Raw genomic sequence first — 21,637 nt, 5'->3', positions numbered from 1 at the left:
TCTGACGGTCAGTAAAGGTAAAGCTCCGCCACAAGGAGCCACCCCTGCATGAAAGAAAGTGAGTAAAAACAAGTTTCATGAGAGCACTTATATCATTTTGGACGCAGACCAGATCATCTAAACAGATTATGTGGTAAAGAAAATAAATATTGTTTTTCAGTTTTAGGTCAGTCGGTTGATACAGCACGCTGCATGTAGTAAAACGTGTACTTTTGAGTTTTGCTTTCAATTCAATTCAATTCAAAAATACTTTATTAATCCCAGAGGGAAACTGATTGCTGTAGTAGCTCAGAATAATAATAATAATCAAAAACATTTTGCCAGTCAGAGGCTCACACTGGAGACTGATAACTTTTGCATTTCTGCATGTAAATATTGTCTACTGAGCAGGTAACAGAGCAGGCTCGCTCATCCATTGCGGTCCATTTGAATGAGGCTGAGGAGCAGCGGCGTGGGCTGGAGGCGAAGCTCCTGGAATCGGAGAAAGAAAAGCAGAACTTTGAGGAGCAGAAGAGGAAAGCTGTTGCTTCTCTTGAGGAGCAGGTAGAAAATCGCCTCTTAATGTAGATGAAAGTCAGCAATAAACATGTTAAACTTAATGTGGTCTATTGGATGCCTGTTATAGATAAATGACCTGAGGAGGAGCCTCAGCGAGGTGCAGGCTGATTACCAGGCTGTGCAGGAGCAGCTGGCTGTGTGTAAAACTCAGCAGCAGCAGGCTCTGCAAGACAGCCAGGAGCAGGTAAACAAAAATATTTATTCAAGAATTTCATACTTTCAAGCAATTTATTGTTTTTTTAACAGTAATTCGTTATCAAACCATCTCTAAGGCTACGCGGGTTGCTGAGGCTCAAGATAAATATGAGCAAGAGATGTTGCTGCACGCAGCTGATATGGAGGCTCTGCAGGCTGCCAAGGCCCAGGCTCAGCAGGCTACTGAGTTCAAACAACATCTGGAGGAGAAAGTCCAGAGGCTCAGTGCTGAGTTACTGGAGGCCAGAGTCTCCTGGGAGGAGCAGGAGAAGATCCTCAAGGTTAGTCATGAAAGGAAAGAACTTTTAAAACTAATTAATTTCTTTTTCATGAAAATGTATTATTACAGTTGCAAAATTGTCCCTTTTGTTACAGGAAGAGATGTCTAAAATGGAGAGCCGCTATGAGGAGCTGCAGAGGCAGAACACTCTCCTGCATGAGCAGGTCCAGACGATGAGCGGCAGGCTAGCTGCTAGCATACAGAGTGTGGCCGGTGAGAGTTCACTGAACGTGTCTCTGACTGAAGAGGGCAAATCTCAAGAACAGCTTCTAGAGATCCTCCGGTAACTCGTTTATCTCTGATGCTTTTCATTATGATTCTCGTCCATCAGATTATAAAATTTACGAGGTTTGCTTTGACCACTGTTACAGCTCTATGTAGACTTGTTTCTTTTATTTATATATAAATCTTGCTTACTGTTTAACTGTTGCAGGTTTGTGCGTCGAGAAAAGGAGATAGCAGAATCCCGTTTCGAGGTCGCCCAGGGGGAGAGTTTACGTTGCCGACTGAGAGTGGAGCACCTGGAACGTGAGCTCAAAGAGGTGCAGGACACCTTAAGTGCTGCAAGAGAAAGGATGCAGGTCAGTTTTCATTTAGAGTTCCCATAATTCTCTACCGTGAAAGTTAAAATGATCGTATTGTTTTGTGATACATCTTAGTTTACAGTTTGTTTTATATTTTATCTTTGTAGTTGATTAATGCAACAACATTATTTGTTTACTTCTAAGGAGGTCTGGGTGAATAAATGCATAAAATGACAGAAATGTACAGTAAATTAACTTGGCTATCTGTTTACAAACTCTCAACACTTGTGTGTCTCAGGTCACTGCAAAGACGCTCGCTCAACATGATGAGCTAATGAAGAAGACTGAAACGATGAACATCCTAATGGAGACCAACAAGATGTTGAGAGAGGAGAAAGAGAAGCTGGAGCAAGAACTGCAGCAGGCTAAAGCGAAGGTGTCCCCATTGGTTTTAAACATATTTCTAATGGGGATCTTATCTTGTCCTCATTGTGGTTTTTACCGTGTATTTCAGGTGCAGACGTTGGAGTCGGACGCCTTGCCGCTGCAGCAGGTTAACACTGAGCTGAGTGAGAAGAGCGGGATGCTGCAGTCGGAGAAGGTGCTGCTGGAGGAGGAAGTCAAGCGCTGGAAGGCTCGAACTCAGGTCAGTTGAGAGACTAGAGAGTAAAGCAGAAATGTTCTGGTTATGAAATTCTTTATGTTTATAACATCCTTTTTCAGCATTTGGTGAGTCAGCAGAAAGATTCGGATCCTGACGAGTTTAAGCGCCTACATACGGAGAGGGAGGGCCATCTGAAACGCATCCAGCAGCTCACCGAGGACAACGCTAGACTCAAAGCAGAGTTGACCAAGTGAGGGTTTTCTTAGTGTGGATTGATGTTTGTCTCTCAATTGTTCCCTTTATCAGTTATGTGTTTCCTTTTACTTATGTCTGTTTCATCTCTGTAGATCAAATAATCTCACAACCGCCATTCAGAGTCAAATGCAGAACTTACGTGACAATATGAGTAAGGTGAACGAGGAGAGGAACGCGCTGAAGAAGGAAATAGAGACCAAAAACGAAGAACTTCTGGATAAGATGCGAACTATTAACCAGGTTAAGAAGATCGGACGCCGCTACAAGACTCAGTTTGACGAGCTGAAGTCAGAGCATGATAGGGTAAAGGTTTCACACTTTACTTCAATCTAAGCCTTTAAATTTAAGTCTGTAGTGGATAATAAGCAGCATCGCTGATGTTTGGTGTTTCGTCGTTTGTATCCTGCAGCTGTTGGCGGAGGCAGCAGCGGGCCCGTCCCAAGACGAGGAGGCACGCCAAGCTTCGGTTCAAGAACTGCAGAGGGTGAAAGACTCTTTGAACCAGGCTGAAACCAGGACCAAAGAGCTGGAAGGACAGCTGGAGAACACCAACAAGGTAGTAGATGGTTAAGTCTCTTGTTAATTATTGAAATCATTTGACGGAGCCTTTTGTTTATTTTACATCAGTCTATTGAGAGGGCTTCATGTTTGCCACAGGTGACTGTGGAGCGAGAGGCTGAAGTACGCAGTAGCCAGGAACAGTGTTCCAGGCTGCAGACGGAGCTGACCAGGCTGAGGCAGGAGCTGCAGGATAAAGCTTCTCAGGAGGACTCTCTGAAACAGCAGATGGCCGAGAAGGAGGAGAAGACCAGGAAGGCTCTTGTTATTGCCAAGCAGAGGATCACCCATCTCACTGGTGATGCGATTTCCTCCTCTTACAACATATTACAATCAAATCAATAATGACAATTGAACACATCAAAAACTAATTGCTTCATCTTTTACCCTTGGTGTTTCCTCCTCTTTGTTTTTCTAGGTACCAAAGATCAGCTGCAGAAGGAAAACGAGGAACTAAAGCAGCAGCGAGATGAATTGAAGACGCAGCGGGAAGAACTGGAGATGAGAGTGAGTGCTCTCAAGTCTCAGTACGAGAGTCGGCTTAGCAAACAGGAGAGAGGACTCCGAGAACTGCGAAGTCAACAGGAGAGACAAGATCAGAGAGATGAGCAGCCTGAGGCTGGTCCCAGCAAGGTGAGCTTCTTCTAGAACATTTGTGTCAGCAAAATACCTTAGTCTTTCCTCACGTTTGCCTAAAACACAGATAGTCAAAGAGCAAGTTCACCGAGGTAACCATCTTTTACTCGTAATTTTTTATAGGATCGGTCACTCTGAGTTTCACATACAGGCTGAACGAGAAAATAGTTCTCCGTCCCTATTTCCTGCATTTGCCACAGATGGAAAATAGACAGGGGAGAAAAAGCCTGACAGATCTAATTGTGCCCCCCCAGCTAAGTTAACATTCATGGACTTACCCATCTTTGCTCGTGACGGGGAAGGCTGATTTAACGTCCTGGAGAAAGCAGAGAACGTCTGAACTAGTAGAAGCTAACTGTTAGCATTAGCAACTCCACCACACGCAGAACTCAAAAGTGGAGTCGTTTTGCTGTTAACCAGTTTCCATTACACCAATCAGAGGCTGAATATCAGGAAAAACTCCTGCCGTCTTCTGCTCACCACTCTGGCTGCTGACCGAAACAGGAGCGCCTGAGCTTTTTTCAACAACTTTCATGTCATTCATTCATACTAGAGACCACAGCAAGTGTATTAAATGATGAGTGAACACAACATTTAAGTGTGTTATCATCTTAATTGTATCTAACTGCATCGTCGACAAATTATAAACAGAATAAATGATCAACAGCACTTCTGGTGGAAACCGTTATTGTTGCTGGTTTTGGGAATTCTGTATTTTCCATTTAGCATTTTCACAGATTTTTCTGTCTTTATTTTAGATTCAAGAGCAGCAGAGGAGTGCCGAACAGAGGCAGATCAGTCTGAAGACTACTTCATCTGCAGACAGGAGCAGGTACAGTTCCACACTAAACAAAAATATGTTGTGTGGTATTATGGCAAGCTCATAGCATCAAAATGTTTTAATATCAATGCACCGTGTTTACTCTTTTCAAAAGAACAGAATAATTTACTGTGTTGCAGAACTGTAGAAGTGTGAAAGATCTTAAATTATCTTTTTTACTGCTATGAGAAAATAAAAGCATCAAATTAGCTGATAGCAGCGCCTGTAATTCCTGAAAGGGGTAAAACCCTCCATATCAGCTTTAATGGTTAAAAATATTAAGTCCCATCAGTTGTCACACACACGGGTGTGTGGTTACATTTGTCTTCTGCATTTAAACCCATTCCTGCGGTGAGCTGCAGCTGCGCTCAGGAACTATTTGGTGGTTTAAACCCCCCAATCCAACCCCTTTAAAGCTGAGCGTCAAGCAGGGAGGCACAGGGAGCCTAAGTCACGCCTATCTACTTCCGGACCACGGGTCCCCGGAAGAACGAAAAAATGAATGCAAGTCAACGGGGCTAAAAACGCTTTTTTCTAATTCAACTTGTTTTGTGCCATGGATTTCACATCTGATGTCCGTGGATTTTAAAGAACCTTTCTGATACCAAGAACGCGCTCATTTTAGAACAGGTGGACACGCTATTTTAGGTTTTGTGTGAAAATAAGTCCAGGACTACAAATGCGCTTCACGAAAGTGGCATCATTGAACCAGACAGGAAGAGAACTGAGGGAAGTCTGTGATTGGTTGGTCAGAGGCCTTCTCCTCACCACGGAGACCATCAGCTGCCGCCTCGACTGAACATCCGTCCCGCTCTGACATCAGAACTTGGAACGCCTGTATGGATGTCATTCTAACTTATCAGCTGTAAGTTCAGCAAGTCTCCGACAGGAGGAAAGAACCACCGTAAGTCTGGTCATGTGGTGAGCGGCAGCCACTCTAGAAGAGAGGAGATTGTGTGGTGACGTCACTTATGCAATGTGTCGATTTCTGGTGTGTAGTCATGCAAATTACGAACGTTTACAAGCTGATAAATCTCAAAGTACGTGACTGGCGTGGCCGAAACACCCTTCATTACTTTTCATTTAAATTATAGTACAACATATGTGCGATCCAGGGCGTAAGGCAAAGCAGGTTAGAAAATAGCGTTTTTAGCCCCGTTGACTTGAATTAATTTTTTCATTCTTCCGGGAACCCGTGAGCCGACCGGAAAAGGAGGAGATTTAGGCTCCCTATTAGGTCCCATTTTTCAAGTCTTTGCTATGACCCGACTGGGATTTGAACTCCGATCCCCCAGTCCCAGGGGAGACACTACCACTAGGTCACTGAGCTGGTTGGTTTAAAGGACCCTGACCAGTGTTATTGATGATCTCAACTGGCACATCTCTGGTAGCTCTTGTTAAATCCCATAGAATCCGTTTGTTTTTTTTAACAAGTGTTTTTCATGGACAGCGCCAGCACTTCTGACCCTCCTCCGACTGCCAACATTAAGCCAACGCCTGTAGTCGCCACACCCAGCAAACAGACCAACAACCCGGGAAGTAAACCCACTCCACGAGCAAGCATCAGACCCATGATTACCCCGGCCCCCGTGCCCACACCAACACCAACTGCTACAGTCATGCCAACCACACAGGTGGAGACCCAGGAAGGTAGCTGCAAAGTACAAATCAAATCAAATCCAATATGTTACTGAATTTTTTCTAAGTCCTGAACAAAGTGTAATTTCCTGTTAACCCTGATCTTCAACAGCCATGCAGTCGACTGAAAGCCCACCGGTGGAGCACGTGACCGTGTACGGCAGTGCCAGTGGTTCTGTGCGCTCCGCCAGCCCAAATGTCCAGACCACTTTAGCTAGTCCCATGTTGACCGTGCAGCAGACCCAGACCCAGGCCACGGCATTTGTTCAGCCGACGCAACAACAGAGTGTGACCCACTCAGAACCGGCCAGTCAGGACCCTCTGCCAGTTGTGATCGAGGCAACGCCCAGTTCTCAGGTGGAATGGCCATCAACGTCTTCCACTTCCTCTGTGTTTGGCACTGGTGAGAAATCCTCATAATAATCTGATGTGGATTAGGATTTGTTATTTACTAAGAAGATGTTTTTACAATTTTAACCATTTCTTTTTTAAATAATGGGAAAGTCCAAGTTAAGGAAATGTGTATCATATTAAAAAGCATTTTGCTCATTTTTATTTTACATTTAAAAATGGACAAAGGAAGATCTCACTGACTCACACAAAGTTGTATATTTTTGCTTTTCGTGCTACAGTTTAGAATAGATTGAAGGGGGTGGTTAATAATTGTCCATCTCTAGTTTCAGCGACACCGGGAACTTCTGCTTTGTCCAAGAGGCCTCGTGAGGAGGAGGAAAGCAGCGTCGTGACCGCTGAGACCGAAACAACCCAGGAGGACACCTCCAGGACTCCCATAGCCAAAAAGCTGCGCATGATCCAGAGAGTGGGCCCAGAGGTGAGGATCTAAACACCAGTGTTTACCAGATCTTGTTCAAATAAAAGCTGCTCCCATGGCTGATTTTCATCTGGTCTTCCTAGGAGGAGGTTCTGGTTGAGGAGAGTGGCGAAGCTGAAGGCGTAGTTCCATCGGACAGTCAGGATGGTGCAGAGCCAAGCCAGGTCACATGTCATCACTTATTTGAAGTTCTCTTACAGCTTCTGTTTCACCCAATAATGCTTTGGAGAAAAGTAGAATTCATTGAATATTTTTAGGATCTTATTTGGCATAAACATGAAGAGACATGCAACCATGCTAACTTAAACCTTTCGGAGCAAGGGTAGGCGCATATGTGATACAATATTACCGTTGGCACTTTGGCCATTCAGTCCCTTTACCAGAGGAGCGTGAGTTTGGTCCGCATAGCCGGTAGTAAGTCGGACCTGTTCCCAGTGAGGGTTGGACTCCGCCAGGGCTGCCCTTTGTCACCGGTTCTGTTCATCACTTTTATGGACAGAATTTCTAGACGCAGCCGTGGTGTGGAGTGTGTCGAGTTTGGTGGCAGGAGAATCTCGTCTCTGCTTTTTGCGGATGATGTGGTCCTCCTAGCTTCATCCAGCTCTGACCTTCAGCTCTTGCTGGGTAGGTTCGCGGCCGAATGTGAAGCGGCTGGGATGAGGATCAGCACCTCCAAATCTGAGACCATGGTTCTCGACCGGAAAAGGGTGGCTTGCCACCTCCGGGTCGGGGGAGAGGTCCTACCTCAAGTGGAGGAGTTTAAGTATCTCGGGGTCTTGTTCACGAGTGAGGGTAGGAGGGATCGGGAGATCGACAGGCGGATTGGTTCAGCGTCTGCAGTGATGCGGACGCTGAGCCGATCTGTCGTGGGGAAGAGGGAGCTGAGCCAGAAAGCCAGGCTCTCGATTTACCGGTCGATCTACGTCCCAGTCCTCACCTATGGTCATGAGCTTTGGGTAATGACCGAAAGAACGAGATCGCGGATACAAGCGGCCGAAATGAGTTTCCTCCGTAGGGTGGCCGGGCTCAGCCTTAGAGATAGGGTGAGGAGCTCGGACATTCGGGAGGGACTCGGAGTAGAACCGCTGCTCCTCCGGATCGAAAGGAGCCAGTTGAGGTGGTTTGGGCATCTGGTCAGGATGCCTCCTGGACGCCTCCCCGGGGAGGTGTTTCGGGCATGTCCTGCCGGCAGAAGGCCCCCGGGTCGACCCAGGACACGTTGGAGAGGTTACATCTCCAATCTGGTCCGGGAACGCCTTGGGGTCCTGCCGGAGGAGCTGGTGGACAAGGCCGGGGAGAGGACGGCCTGGAGCTCCCTAGTTGGGATGCTGCCCCCGCGACCCGGACCCGGATAAGCGGAGGAAGACGACACTTTGGACACTTAATTTGTTCTGAAATATAATTATTTTCTTGAGATATTCTATCAGCCTGGGTAGAAGACGCTTGGATTCCATGAAATTGCACCTCCAACTGTGTGATTTCCAACCATTTCATGACCTATCCCTAGATCCCAAGCAACGCAGCGTGGACCATGAAGAAGAAAGCAGCTTTGGCAACACGCACACCCACCAAACTTTGCAACCATTCCACTAGCGGTTAACCTTTCGGTTTTGCTCATCCCTCTCCGTCAGGTGGTTTTAACGTTTGAATGGTGCCAGTTTGAAGGAGTAGTTGGTGTTTAAATCCACTCCGGTACTGGCGGAGGTTTAACAATCAGTCTGTGAAATCACTGTCACCTGGCTTGGTCTTGAGAGCTCCTGAAGATAAAATCCAACCGTTTCTAGTGAGTAAGATCTTCTTTGGGAAGACCGAACAAAGTCCTGTACCTCTCACAGCCAAAGATGTGTTTTTGCATTCTAGAGTGCAGACTAGATGAGAAATAAGTAGCTTTTTGTACATCTGAGGAGATTAAATCACCCACTTGCAACTCGGAGAGTGGGCGTGATTGTTTACAGGGTTGGAGCAGGACAGGTTGATACACACCTGCAACTTCCAACTGTTTGCAATAGCTGGGCAGACCAGCAGCCAAAAATCACTTAGGGTGTTTTTGATTAGGAAATAACAAGACAACACTGTCAAAAGCTCAAAAAGTACATTCGCACAATATAGTCCCTGTAAGTAATTAAGTTGATCTCAGTTGTCTTGAATGTGCTGCACAAACAAATCAGACGTGGATCTTGTGGAGTATGGCACTACCTTCTCCCTCTGCTGGGAGCTGTAAGCTGCGTGTGTTTGACCTACATGCTCTTCTCTATGCAGACGGAGGAGTTCTCTAACCTGGAGGAAATGGAGGATGATGTCGCTACTCAGTCCATCATGGAGCACGGGGTCACCCCAACCCAAAGTGAGACCCAAGACCCTCTGCCGCAGGAGGTCATTGTCATCCTGACTGACTCTGAGAGTGAAGATGAGCAAGACGACGACGACGAGGAAGAAGAGGAAGAGCAGGTAGTGAGTTTGTGTGAAACACTTTTGAAGTCTCTGTGAAATATATGGGTAAGGCTCATTGGTGCATTGACCTCCTGGTGACTGTAGGATTATGTGGAGGAGGAGGAAGAAGATGAAGAAGAGGAGGAGGAGGAAGATGAAGAAGAGGAGGAAGACGATGGAGAGATGGCAGAGGAAGGAGACGACAGTAATGAGGGGAGTGGAGATGGCAATGAGGCCTATGAAGGGGACGACACAGAGGTTAGAGCATCACCGTGCTCACTTCCAGTCAGATGTTTGTTCTCTTTTCCTGCTCACCGCTCAGTTGCTCCACCGCCTCAGCTCACTGTCACATGTGATCGACCCTGCTGCTGTAACCTGTCTGCATGGGATTTTCACCCATATTTACTTGAGCTCTTTCTTGGATGCTCTTGTTTATGCTGAGTCAGCATTTAAAGTCTTAACGGTGTCTAGGTGTGTTTTTGGGTTAAATGTCATTTGAATACGGCATTAAACTGTTTGTTCCTTTTTGGGATGTTTTCAGACTCCTTTAAAGACAAGTGATCCTCATGCAGGTTGAAGCCTTACACCGGCTTTCCACAGGAGCCGTCAGCAGCATGTTACTGCAGCAGCACGTCATAGCTGCTGATAGGAACCGCTGTGGTCAACAGAACCTTTTCCACCGGAGCCGTCAGCAGTGCGAGTCGGCCGCGTCTCAGGAGCAGCATGTCGCGGCCTTTACGCGCCGGTTCTATTTTCTATGCGCAACGCCTCTGAAACGGGTCAAGTTCGACATTTTTGGGGAAGGAAAGACAGGAAATCTGACGCGGAAATGGAGAGAAGCTCCCGAGATTTTCAGAATAAAGAACGTACTGCCTTCCGGTTGCTTTACTTTTAAAAAAGGTTTCTAACTGTGCGTCCCCGTGAGAAGTTATCACCTAGCTAGTGGTCTCCTTTGTTTTTCAGGTCCGTATTGGCGATTATAAAACGGACAGAACATAAAACACAAACCATGTTGTAGTTTTCTCCTGCTTGTTGTTGTGTTTACTGACGAAGTCACTCGTGTGACTTTGTGCTCGGTAAGTGGTAAGTGGCCTGTATTTGATATAGCGCCTTCTAGAGTCCTGAAACCCCCCAAGGCGCTTTACAACACAATCAGTCATTCACCCATTCACACACACATTCACACACTGATGGGGATGAGCTACAATGTAGCCACAGCTGCCCTGGGGCGCACTGACAGAGGCGAGGCTGCCGAGCACTGGCGCCACCGGTCCCACCGGTCGGTGACAGCTGCTCCCCTGCTGCTTCGCGTCTCGTGGGAAGGGCCAAGCAGCAGCTTACGCGAGCAAGACGTGCTGCTGCAGTAACGTGCTGCTGGCGGCTCCCGTGGAAACCTGGGGTAATTCTAATGAGGCACACATTTCATTTCTTAATCCTGAATCAGTTCAGTTAAAGTTCTGACTGAACCTAGTAAGTGATTTCTTCCCAGAACTTTTTTCTAAAAGCCGCCTTTGTTCATAGCAGGGACAAAATGAATCATTAATCTGTATTTTGTTCTCTGCCAGGATGTTCTGGTAAAGTAAGAGGGAAGCAAATGCTGTTTTCCTTTTCCTAATTATCTTTGCTGTACATGTTTTCATTGATTTTCTTTAACTTCATTCAACAGTTACAAGTCATCGTTTCTTTTCTTCCCAGCCATTTTTCTTTTAAAGATTTTTCTTTTTTTCTCCTGTTTTCCAGGGAGCTGATGTCACAGACCCGGGCACAGAGACAGAGGAGAGTCTGGGGGCGTCCGACTCCACCCAGAGGCCTGCAGATTCCCAGACTCCCAGCTGTAAGATCCAGGAAACCCTGTTGAAGTCTTGTACTGCGTCGATTCTCCATATGTGCTCACAAACTGTCTCGCCATCCAATTATTTATCTGACTATTTGCAATGACTGAAAAGAATGTGAAATGTTGTCTGAGAGGAGAGGTAGCAAAACTGACCAAAATAGGTCAGTGATTCAAGTTCTTTTATATTCAACAAAAAAAAAAAAATTACAGAAAATGTGTATTTTCCATTAGAAGTATCTCAAAATTTGTAAAATGTCCTAAAGACCAAGTTCACTTACTTATTTGTTTAAATATGATCAGTCACTCAGTTTCATGCGCAGGCTAGATGTGAAAATTGTCTTCTACCCCTATGTCCTTCATTAGCCGCCGACAGGGAAACCCTCGGGGGGGGGGGGGGACTAACAGATCTATGTCTCACTGTAAATGAACATTTATGGACTCATCCAGCAAACAGCAGAGCACGTCTCGGCTAGTAGAAGCTGTAGTAGCATTACCAACTCCTCCACACAGCAGAACTCCCTCAGCCTTGTGTTTTTTGTAGAAATAAAACGTCACCATTGCAGAGCAAACAGTCAGTGGTAGAGTCGAGCTGCTGTTAGCCAATCAGAGGCGAGATGTCGGAATATCAGGAAATAAGACTCCAAATCCTGTCGCGTTCCTCTCTCCTCCAACTAACTTCTACTTCCTGAAGCAAGAGCTCCAGAGCTTTTTTTCCCATAGAGATTAACTCCCTAGGCATTCATTTATACTAGAGACCACTGCAAATGCGTTGAAACAAACAAATGGTGAATGGCCTGTATTTGATATAGCGCCTTCTAGAGTTCTGAAACCCCCCAAGGCGCTTTACAACACAGTCATTCACCCATTCACACACACATTCACACACTGGTGGTGATGAGCTATGGAGGTGATGTAGCCACAGCTGCCCTGGGGCGCACTGACAGAGGCGAGGCAGCCGAGCACAGGCGCCACCGCTCCCTCCGACCACCTCCAACAGGCAAGGTGGGTCAAGTGTCTTGCCCAAGGACACAACGTCAGCGACAGACTGAGCGGGGTTCAAACCTGCAACCTTCCAATTACGGGCCGAGCACTCCTGTGCCACTGTCACCCAAGTGAACCTGGTCTTTAATCAATTTAATTTCGTAAAAATGTTCCTATTTTCTTTTGTTCTTATAATATTTGAGACTTGGCATTTGCTGGGCCATTTTTAGATCCGTGATTTTACATTTATCCAAACATTTGTCTCTTGTAGTTGAGGGGAGCTCCATGGAGGCCGTCTCCTCTGACCAACCAATCACAAGTTCTGGCACACGTATGCCTCCGTCACCACGGAGACCTGTGCATCAGCTGCCGCCTCGACTGAACATCCATCCCGCTCTGACATCAGAACTTGGACCGCCTGTATGGATGTCATTCTAACCCATCAGCAGTACATTATTTTTTAACTGTCCTTAAAATTTAATTACTTTTTTTTTTTTTTTTTTTCAGCGCGTTCCTGTACGACGCCAGTCAGTAGGTAGACTCACCCCTGGGATGTCGAGCACGGCTGTGAGTCACATTAACGCCATCAGATTTTATAATAATTGTTATTTATATGATTGCTGGAGATGATTCTTCTTCTCCTATCTGCAGCAGCAGCAACATTTCTATGAGGAAGATGACAGAATGGTTCCCAGTACTCCCACTCTGGTGCCTCCTCGGTCTGATGCTTTTGACCAGGCCATCCAGTAAGTCTGTCAGGCATCAACACTTGGATCAGACATCAGAAAGTTTGGATAGAATAAAAAATCTAAAAGCATACTTTTGATTTTTGCAAGATGCTAAGTGTGACGAGTCATTTGTTTTTAATCATGAGAACAAAGTGGCACAAACCATTCCACCTTTTTGTTTTTTGCAGTTCTCCCCAGGTTGCAGGAGTCCCTCGGTTCAGGTTTGGCCCTTCAGAAGATCTGCCACAGACCAGCTCCTCCTCACACTCTGACCTGGGACAGCTCGCTTCACAAGGAGGTGCTTTATCACGTGTTCACTAACACACAACACCACGTGTTGGAAATGTGTCTGGGAGGGATGTGGTCATTGGATGTGAGGTTTTGATTTAAATGCAAATGACTGGTCTGATTCAGGTCTTGGGATGTATGAAAGTCCTCTGTTCCTGGCAACTCATGAAGAGGAAGCTGGTGGACGCAGCGTTCCCACCACTCCGTTACAAGTCACTGCTCCAGGTAATACGAGATCAGGCTGTCCACTTCCAGGGCCGTTTCAGGAATTCCTCTGACTGGTTTTTGTGAAGTTTGAAAACTGAGTGGAAAAAATACAAATTCACCAGTTTTTAAAAACAAAATGTGTGGGTGTTTTTTCATTTTTATGTGTTATCTTTCATTAGTAGTGTTCTCAGAAGTAGCACAGTCTGACACAACGGAGCACGCCTCCCAGTCCGTTCCCATGGTGAGCACATCTACACCCAGCCTAGTTGTACCAGGAACGGCCGGTCCAGGGGAGGAGAGAGACATTTTCCTGGAGCCAGACACTGATAGGTGATTATCCCAACAGTTAAATAAGCCTTTCAGCTGGAAAAACCTTAGTGTTTATTATTAAGCAAAGTCCAAGTCTAACTGGGAAATGGCTCCATCCTTTCATTTATTAGCTGAATAAAATATAATTCTGGATGTAAGCACCATGCCAACTTTATAGTTACTTGCATGATTTGAGTCCTTCTGTGCATGTGTGCGTGCACATGTTCATTCATCCACTTGTTCATTTTTTACAGACCCAGTGTTGAGGTGTCCATGGATCCTGTAGTGTCTCAGGGAGACGCAGAAGACCCGAGTCAACCATCTGACAGGTCCAACCTTCCCTCCACCAGCCAGGAGCCCTCTTCCAGCTCTGCAGGTAGAGTCTGGTCTGAAATTTTCCTTTGTAACTGTAGATATTTTTTAAAAAAACTACTGTTTTGGTTGAATTTAATTCTGCTGTTTGATTTAAGCGAGTCACGTGTCTGCAGATACAAGCAGCGCTCCCCCTAAACTCTATCGGCCTGGACCCAGTAGACAGCTGCAGCGCAGAGGTAACGCCACTCCCCTCCTTACTGCCGATGCTCATGTATGTGTTCCTGTATAACTAGTTTAATGGTGTTTCACTGATGAGCAGGTCCAAGCAAAAACAATGTTTTATGACTGATTGCAATAAGAAACGCTCCTCTAGATGGTATTTTTGTTAGTATTTTATTGTATACATAAAAAATACATTTTATTATAAACTATAAAATTGCTTTACAGATTTTGCATTTTCATCAGTTTATAAATACAAAATTTTTTGTGCGATGAAATCCTTTATTTTTGCCTTCCTCAAACGTAAAAGTTTTAGTAAAGATTCATGTTAATGTGCTCATTTAAATGAATAATAATGGATTAGATTCACAAACACTATACAGACAGTCCCTTATTCATTAACTTACCTTTAATATTTATAGAAACACCAGTAATTTATGTGCAGCACTAAATAATGTCTGTTTGTTCAATAAAGTTTTGGAATTGATGTTGAAAACAAAAATATATATATAAACATAAGTATAATGGTCTGTAAATAATGCATTTTGTAGAGCTACTATAAAGGTTTGACACCAGTGACCCCCCCCCCCCCCCCCCCATCCTCTCCCACAGGTCAGGCCTTCCCGTCCCGGGGTGTCCCTGGAAGACGATTTCTGAGATGAATCACCGACATCCACCATTCCATCAGAAACACGTTTCGATTCGTTTCTTGGTGTTTTTCTCTTGTTCTGGCGTCTGGTTTTGGTTTTATTGCCGGTTTTTGTGTGTTGACGTTGCCGTTGAGAAGAAAATAAAAATCAGATCTGATGGAAGCTGCCTGATAGGTGCTGCTTTGAAGTTAAACACTTTTTGGACACTTGAAGAAGGCATTGGTCTGAGGCGTCCCGTTTGGTTGAGGAGCTGCGACGACGGGTCGTTCACCATCCATCCTCACGTTGTACGTTGTTGCTGCAAAAGAAATGACATCTCCAGTCTACACAACTGCTTATATTAATGCATTTAGGATGTTTTAATGTGGCTGGGAGTTTCCAACTAGTGGAACTAAAACCATCAGTTTGTTTTTCCAGAAGTTGTGACTGTGTGGTTGTGGAAAAAGCATTGGAGTGGCTCGTCTGATTTTTAAGAGCTGTGGTGTTTTGTGAATGATGTCAACGACTAGACGGTGAAAACATCCTTGTGTTCTGCTGACTTTACTCAGAAGCTACTCAGATCTTTGTATAATTTAAAATCCAACACTTTTTACTACACAATAAAAGCCTTAGGTGAATAAAAGCATGCTTTAATCATTTTTCCCTATAAAGACCCACGCAACCCTCATTACACACCCCAGACACGATGTTTGCAGCACTGTGCAGACGTCTGTGAGGATGCCGTAACAGTTATGAAGCACATTTAAAATTGGCGTGGCATCTCACCAAGATGCTATACAGGAGAGCGAAAGACTCAAACACAACAACAAAGATGGCATAGGAGTAAAGTATAACGCTAAAAACATAAAACACAAAAGCAAGGCATCAAATTACATTAAAAGTTATCTAACCATAAAACAAGTAAAAGCACTAAGATAAAAGAAACAAGTAGAAACTGAGCAACGTTAACAGCTGCTGTTCAAATGTCTTTACATTTAACATCAAACTGGATTCTTGAATTTTCATTTTTTTTTTTATTTCTTCTGCTAAATCTTAATAAAAAATAAAATGGGAAGGTTTTTAAAGTTATTCAATGAAAGATTTCTGGTGTGAATGAAATACTTACATCGTGAGAAGACGACGTATTTGTACCCCTCTGGCTCTCTGATGCTTGGGACAGACACAGCAGCGGTGATGGTGGGGGGGAATCCTCTCCAGGATTTACGGATGTTGATGGCTGGTTCTAAAACCGAAACTGGGAGAAAAACGGTGAACTGGTCAATTCTGGAGAAAAATTAAATGAAATGATTCCTTTTGGATGAAAGGGAGCATCAGAACCTTTTATTTAGCAGATGATGGTGTTTAACAGAACATTCAAGCGCATCCAGCATTTAAAATGTCTGGTGAAATGTGAAAAGCTGTACTACTCTGGCTATTTTTACTTTGAATTTATGATTTAAACAAGTTAACCTGAAATGGTTTCATTCTTGGCTCACCTGCTTGTCTGACCTTTCGGGCTCGGACCGTGTAAATGGGTTGGTGGACTTTTTTGTCACATGTTGAACTGGTGCCAAACTGGTAGGAATATTTCTGAACAAACCCTCCTGTAAAAACCAGGAATTTGGTGAAAAATCAAACAAACTAAATTAAATCGGTAACAGTTTACAATAAGAATCAGTTTATTGATGCTACTTAGCACATTTTTAAGCATTAATAAACTAAGGGTCCCTTTATTAATATTCCTGGTATTGATAAGTTATCCTTAAGTTTAGGATTCTTAGTAATGCATTACATAATATGGTTAACCAGCTGTTAATGCCTAATAATGAACATTACTAAAGGGACCCTTAATTGTTACCATCAAACTCTTAAAATCCAAAATTAAATTAGTTTCATCACCTCTCTTGAAAAAGTAAACTGATTCCTTCCTGCTGCGATACTCCGGAACCGACAGGGCTGCTGTGATGTGCCCCTGCAGCCCATCAAAACCTGTTTTCACTAATTTGGGGTAACCAGCATCTAAAACGTCGTTTTCAAATCTCCAGTATTTACCTCCCTGGAAAACATTTAGAACAAACAAAAACGGTAAAGGAGAGGAAGTGTGGTTTTGTTTGGGTGCAGATGAGTGAAGTCACTGATTTATTTAGTTTTCTTTTTGAGGCAGCTCACCTTGAATATGTACGTTTTCCCCTGGCAATTGCAGCGGGTGAACACAGTGTCAATGGGGGAAGGAACTCTCCACGTCTGGGTGATGGCTCGGGGAGCACTTGGCACGTGGTGTTGGTCCAGAAACCAGAAGTAGTGACCTGTAAAACACGTCGGCTTGATTCTCGACAGTCTGAGCCACAGCCCAAATGAAGTGTCCCTTAACAACCGTTGATTTCATGCTAAAATAATGGGACTTGGGTGTTTTTATGATGAATAATCTTGGTCCATGCCTAATTCTTCAGATTTGATTGTTTTTTGTGAACTCCTCGGTACCCACCTCTGAACACCACCACAGTGCCGTTCCTCAGAGTGGTGACCCCACTGACCGGACGCCCGCTGCACAGGTTTAAATCGTTTCTGTCATCTGGAGAAAAGCAGACAAAAATAAAATCATCTTTACACATTAAAATAAAGCTACAGACAAGAGTGGCTGATGGTTCAACCCAGTTTTGTACTGATATTTCCCTTTTCTTTCATAATCGTGTTAATTAGTCCTAAATTTGATCACTAATAGCTTTTTTTTTTCATTTATAAAGGAAAAATCTATCTAAAAGAGTAATTTTGTGCAAAGATATCTCATATAGAACAGCATTATGTCTGACTGCACAAATCTGATAGTCCTCTCTTGTGGACAATGTGTACATTAACACGATCAGAACGTGTCCCACCTGATTGGTAATCTCCTGGATTAGCTATGGTCAGCATTTGAGGATCCAGAGGTTTGGGGTCAGGTTTAGAGGAGGGTGTTAGTTTAGACAAATCGTCTTCACCCTGAGGTTTGGAGGTGGGTTCAGATGTTTGAGGATCAGTTGGTTTTGAGGTAACGGACGACGGATCAGCTGTAGTTCTCTCTGGTGTGGCATAATCTGTGTTTTCATTTTGCACCGGAGCTGTTGATGTAGGAGTTTCTGCATCTGTTGGAGAGACCGTGGCTGGGCCGTTGGGGTCTGCCAGAGAAGATGTGACGTTTTCTGGGTAGTTTTGTGTGTTGGGGATTGAGGTGAGTTCCTCTGGAGCTGCACTGGTGATCTGAGAGTTTTCCAGGACTGTGGTCGAGTCCTGATCGAAAGGAGGAGTTGTGGTTTTAGTCTCTGTGACACTAGAGGAAGTTGTAGGTTCTGCTTGTGGTCCTGAGGTGGAAGTAGGCAGCTTGTCGTTTGGGCCAACTGTAGGTGTGGGTTGAGGGACAGTAGGATATTCGTCCGAAGAGTTTGTAGGATCTCCTGCATCTCGAGGAATACAATCATGATAAATTTTATATTTGACATGTTTTTTTTAGCTGCAGCAGATCTTTCTATTACAGTAAATTCAAGCCAGCAGAGATTAGGCACAACATTTTAAAGGGGACAGGACATATTGTGACTTTTTTTTCTTGAATTATAATAGTTCTGTGGTCAATGCAAAACATGTCTACATCCACACAAAAGCCCTCTCACATAAAGAATTTTCTGCCGTTTTAATCTCGACAGTTTCAGTCCCTTCCAGGTTGAGCCGCTTCAGTGCTCTGTTACTTTAAGAAAACAAGTTGGAGCTGGCCACGCCCACCCATCCACCGCTCAGGCTGCTACAGGTTGAGAAGGTCAGATATCTGGGAGGGGCTCTGAGCAGAGCAGCTGCTCCTCCAGCAGCAGCTATCTCTCTTCCACATGTGAGGTGGTTCTATTCAAGTTTCCCAGTCTGTGAAATCACAAACGGACTTTTTGGAATGACTTGTTGTATGCACATAATTCCTAAAACTAAACCCGGACAGAAAACAAATAGACTTTGTTTTTCATGTCTGGAGTGTTTATAGAGGTAGTAGAGACCCACAAAGGACCGAAAAGGATGCTAAAGGGGAGTTTTGTATCACATGTCCTCTTTAGGATTCATACACAGACACTTTGAGGGTAACACTGGTTTAACTGGGTTGGGAAAATAAACGAAAATAATATAAAACTCAGAAAGGGTCATCTCTGGACATCACCTGGGTCTGCTGTTGTTTCTCCAGCTGTGGGATGAAGCGTAACGGGGTCACCTGAAGGAGCTACCTCTGTCTGAGAGAAAGCTCTCGCTGTTGTGAACACCGGAGTGTCTCCATCCAGAGTGGCTGTGGTTGGAATTTCGTCCAACAGCAGGTCAGCTGTAGATGGTCCATTACCACTGCTGTATTCGGGGGCTGGACTAATCTCCTGATCCTTCACTCCATCATTGGAAAAATCCTCATCCGGAGTGACTTTGCCGAACACATCTATTAGAAGAATGTTTTGTCATTGAGTGTAACGTTTGTGGAAACTTTTCTGCAGAGTTTAATAAAATAACGTTTTTGCTCACCGTCGTTTGCATCATCTGGTAGGGATGGCATTGGGATGTCTGGAAGATTTAAGATGCTGTCTGGAAATACGGCAAAATTGTGATAAATAAAAAGATGTGAGCACTAATAAACTTCAGGATTTTGTCTAAACTAATGTTAGGTTTAGAAACATCTTCTACTCTTAAATTAAAACAACAAAATGCTTAAATGCTATTTAAATGTGTGTTGTCGTTTTCCGACCACATATGCAGTTTCCTTTTCTGTGACTGAGCGTGATCACAGTCCTCCCACACACACTCCACTCATAACACTGCTTCCTAGTGTTTCATCTGGCTTCTGACACTAATGCACTTGGCTTGTCCTGCTGAGACTTGGCCCCAACTAGCAGCCAGTGGCCTTTGGAGTCACCCCTCTACATCGTTCTGCTCTTTACAAGACATAAACCCGATTAAATCCACCAAGTTCAGCTCATATTGTGATTGCGGATAAAGGAATTTTTAAAGAAAGAGATCAGTCACCTGCATCGTTTCCCTCGCTGAACAGAGGCTCTTCTGTTGCTTCTGTCAGAGTTGACTCTGCAGGTAATTTAGTATGAAATATTAGCTGGTTTGTATTGTATAATTACACATGTTTTAATAACCCTAAATGCAAAAAGCATTAAGATATGAGTCTTTTGTTTTCCAGAAATGATACCTTTGGGTTTGTTATGTATATTTTCACATGAACTAATCTTCACGGTTGCTGTCTCACTGGCTGCTCCACTGACTTCTGTAGTAATTACTGATACAGAAAAAAATCATCAATGAATCACTGCAGATTAGGGCATGCACCCCATGATCAGGCACATGCTTCTAGCAGACATGCAGGCTTTTAGTATCAAATTGGGATTTATTGATTCATTTGGGATTTGGTTTAGTTCTCAGTAACATCAGATTTTGAGTTTCTGGTGCTGCACTGACTGGGTTAGCATGCAGAAAAGACCCATCATTCCTAACAACACTGCTCATGGCTTACCGTCCGCATCACAATGAGCCGCGTAATCTGGACAGCATTGTTTAAAATTTGCGCATTCAGAGTCACAGCTGCATGATCGGCCTCTCCTGAAGGTTTCCCCACAGCGGCCCTGACATGAGTTTTCTGTTGGCACGACAGATCTGCACAGTTAGATTACATTTATACATCTAAACTGTCTTAAGTACAAGTTAACATCTTCAAAAGTTCTATTTGACAATGCTTTCTTGCATTTAGAGAAGTATTTAAATGATCCCGAATCTTATTAATGTCGAGACTTTTTGAATGAAAACAAAATTAACCAGAAATCACTCAAAAATCCATCAAAACAACTTGAATTTTAGAGGGAGAAAATGCAATTAATCACATAAAATATCATTTCTGCCTTGTGCATAATAGATAACTCCTCACTTGTGGTGCACTGGGATTCATAGTCTTTGCAGCACTCATCATATGCCAAGCAGGTGTAGTCACACTGACACATGTGGCCTCTGTAGTACTCGGCACCACATCGTCCTCTGCAGCTTGCTGCAGGAAAAAGCAAAAAAAAAAGGAAAATGTGACAGAAAAATGCAGAAATATTATAACTGCTGTCAGCAGTTTCTGCTCGAGAACACGGGCAGCTGAAGGGAACCAGACATCGATTTCTGGGGCAGTGACAAATACAAATGTCGACACAGGTTTTCCCTCTGGTGAATAATCACTCACAGAACAAACACTGGGAAGAACAACAAACATTTGACAGATTCCACAAAACAACTCGTGGCAAACAAAATTATGAAATGTTCAAGAATAAGATTTGTTTAAACAATTTCTAGATGAAATACAAATTAACTTACTCTGGGAGGAACCAAATTTCAAAGCACAAGTCAGCAAAACGACAGCACAAATCAGTTTTCGAGCCATCGCGTGGTAAACCTGGATGTAAGAAACAGCAAAAGAGACCAAGAAGATTGATTCAGTGCATGAAAGAAAACCAGGTGGAAACACAGAGGAACCTACCTGATCTGAGCTCCTCTCTGATGAATCCGTCACTCGCTCTGCTTTTAAAGAAGTCACAGACCCTGACCCTGCTGTTAATCGGTGGACTTCTTCTAATTGGGAGTGAGATGATCTCATTGGATGTAGGGAGGGCCCTGCAGTCCAGACTTCAGGATTTGCCACAAACAGCTGGAAGCACATCAACACACACCGGTGCCAGGCAGACGGCTGACTTCACACACTTCTGAGCAGTCGGGGCGTTTGCTGCTCAGTCATTAGTCAGAGAACGGGACACTTTCTCATCCTT

The 21,637-nt window shown here is 44.2% G+C and overlaps 2 protein-coding genes across 4 annotated transcripts in view; one reads left to right on the top strand and one right to left on the bottom strand.

Annotated features, from left to right (window-relative positions):
* tprb (translocated promoter region b, nuclear basket protein) overlaps positions 1-15,483 on the top strand; it is a 26,488-nt gene extending 11,005 nt beyond the window's left edge. Inside the window, exons 23-51 of one of the 3 annotated variants that reach the window (XM_054752154.2) lie at positions 391-543; positions 626-742; positions 831-1,034; positions 1,129-1,316; positions 1,467-1,614; positions 1,856-1,993; positions 2,072-2,203; positions 2,281-2,411; positions 2,509-2,719; positions 2,826-2,972; positions 3,074-3,272; positions 3,393-3,607; positions 4,369-4,442; positions 5,881-6,080; positions 6,181-6,471; positions 6,746-6,900; positions 6,984-7,064; positions 9,160-9,348; positions 9,436-9,588; positions 11,071-11,164; positions 12,417-12,565; positions 12,653-12,712; positions 12,797-12,891; positions 13,062-13,171; positions 13,288-13,386; positions 13,551-13,698; positions 13,932-14,053; positions 14,148-14,228; positions 14,824-15,483. In XM_054752154.2, the coding sequence (XP_054608129.2) occupies positions 391-543; positions 626-742; positions 831-1,034; positions 1,129-1,316; positions 1,467-1,614; positions 1,856-1,993; positions 2,072-2,203; positions 2,281-2,411; positions 2,509-2,719; positions 2,826-2,972; positions 3,074-3,272; positions 3,393-3,607; positions 4,369-4,442; positions 5,881-6,080; positions 6,181-6,471; positions 6,746-6,900; positions 6,984-7,064; positions 9,160-9,348; positions 9,436-9,588; positions 11,071-11,164; positions 12,417-12,565; positions 12,653-12,712; positions 12,797-12,891; positions 13,062-13,171; positions 13,288-13,386; positions 13,551-13,698; positions 13,932-14,053; positions 14,148-14,228; positions 14,824-14,873 (4,134 nt within the window). In that variant the 3' untranslated portion in view covers positions 14,874-15,483. Of the gene's footprint in view, positions 1-390; positions 544-625; positions 743-830; positions 1,035-1,128; positions 1,317-1,466; positions 1,615-1,855; positions 1,994-2,071; positions 2,204-2,280; positions 2,412-2,508; positions 2,720-2,825; positions 2,973-3,073; positions 3,273-3,392; positions 3,608-4,368; positions 4,443-5,880; positions 6,081-6,180; positions 6,472-6,745; positions 6,901-6,983; positions 7,065-9,159; positions 9,349-9,435; positions 9,589-11,070; positions 11,165-12,416; positions 12,566-12,652; positions 12,713-12,796; positions 12,892-13,061; positions 13,172-13,287; positions 13,387-13,547; positions 13,699-13,931; positions 14,054-14,147; positions 14,229-14,823 lie in introns of all 3 variants that reach the window. The other 2 variants (XM_054752156.2, XM_054752153.2) reach the window with 2 other exon arrangements.
* On the bottom strand, positions 15,021-21,637 carry prg4b (proteoglycan 4b). Its single transcript, XM_015970936.3, has 14 exons — positions 21,352-21,637; positions 21,189-21,267; positions 20,761-20,877; positions 20,353-20,475; positions 19,857-19,913; positions 19,359-19,418; positions 19,012-19,275; positions 17,717-18,271; positions 17,326-17,412; positions 17,010-17,146; positions 16,740-16,896; positions 16,337-16,444; positions 15,967-16,095; positions 15,021-15,159 (listed from the first exon to the last, which is right to left on the bottom strand). The coding sequence occupies exons 1-14, from the start codon at positions 21,529-21,531 to the stop codon at positions 15,050-15,052; spliced, it is 2,163 nt and encodes a 720-aa protein (XP_015826422.3). The 5' UTR covers positions 21,532-21,637; the 3' UTR covers positions 15,021-15,049.

The sequence above is a fragment of the Nothobranchius furzeri genome, chromosome 8 (genome assembly GCF_043380555.1).
Source record: "Nothobranchius furzeri strain GRZ-AD chromosome 8, NfurGRZ-RIMD1, whole genome shotgun sequence".
NCBI classification, from domain to species: domain Eukaryota; kingdom Metazoa; phylum Chordata; class Actinopteri; order Cyprinodontiformes; family Nothobranchiidae; genus Nothobranchius; species Nothobranchius furzeri.
The sequence above is the reverse complement of the archived record's forward strand: the minus strand, read 5'-3'. Positions and strand labels throughout refer to the sequence as shown.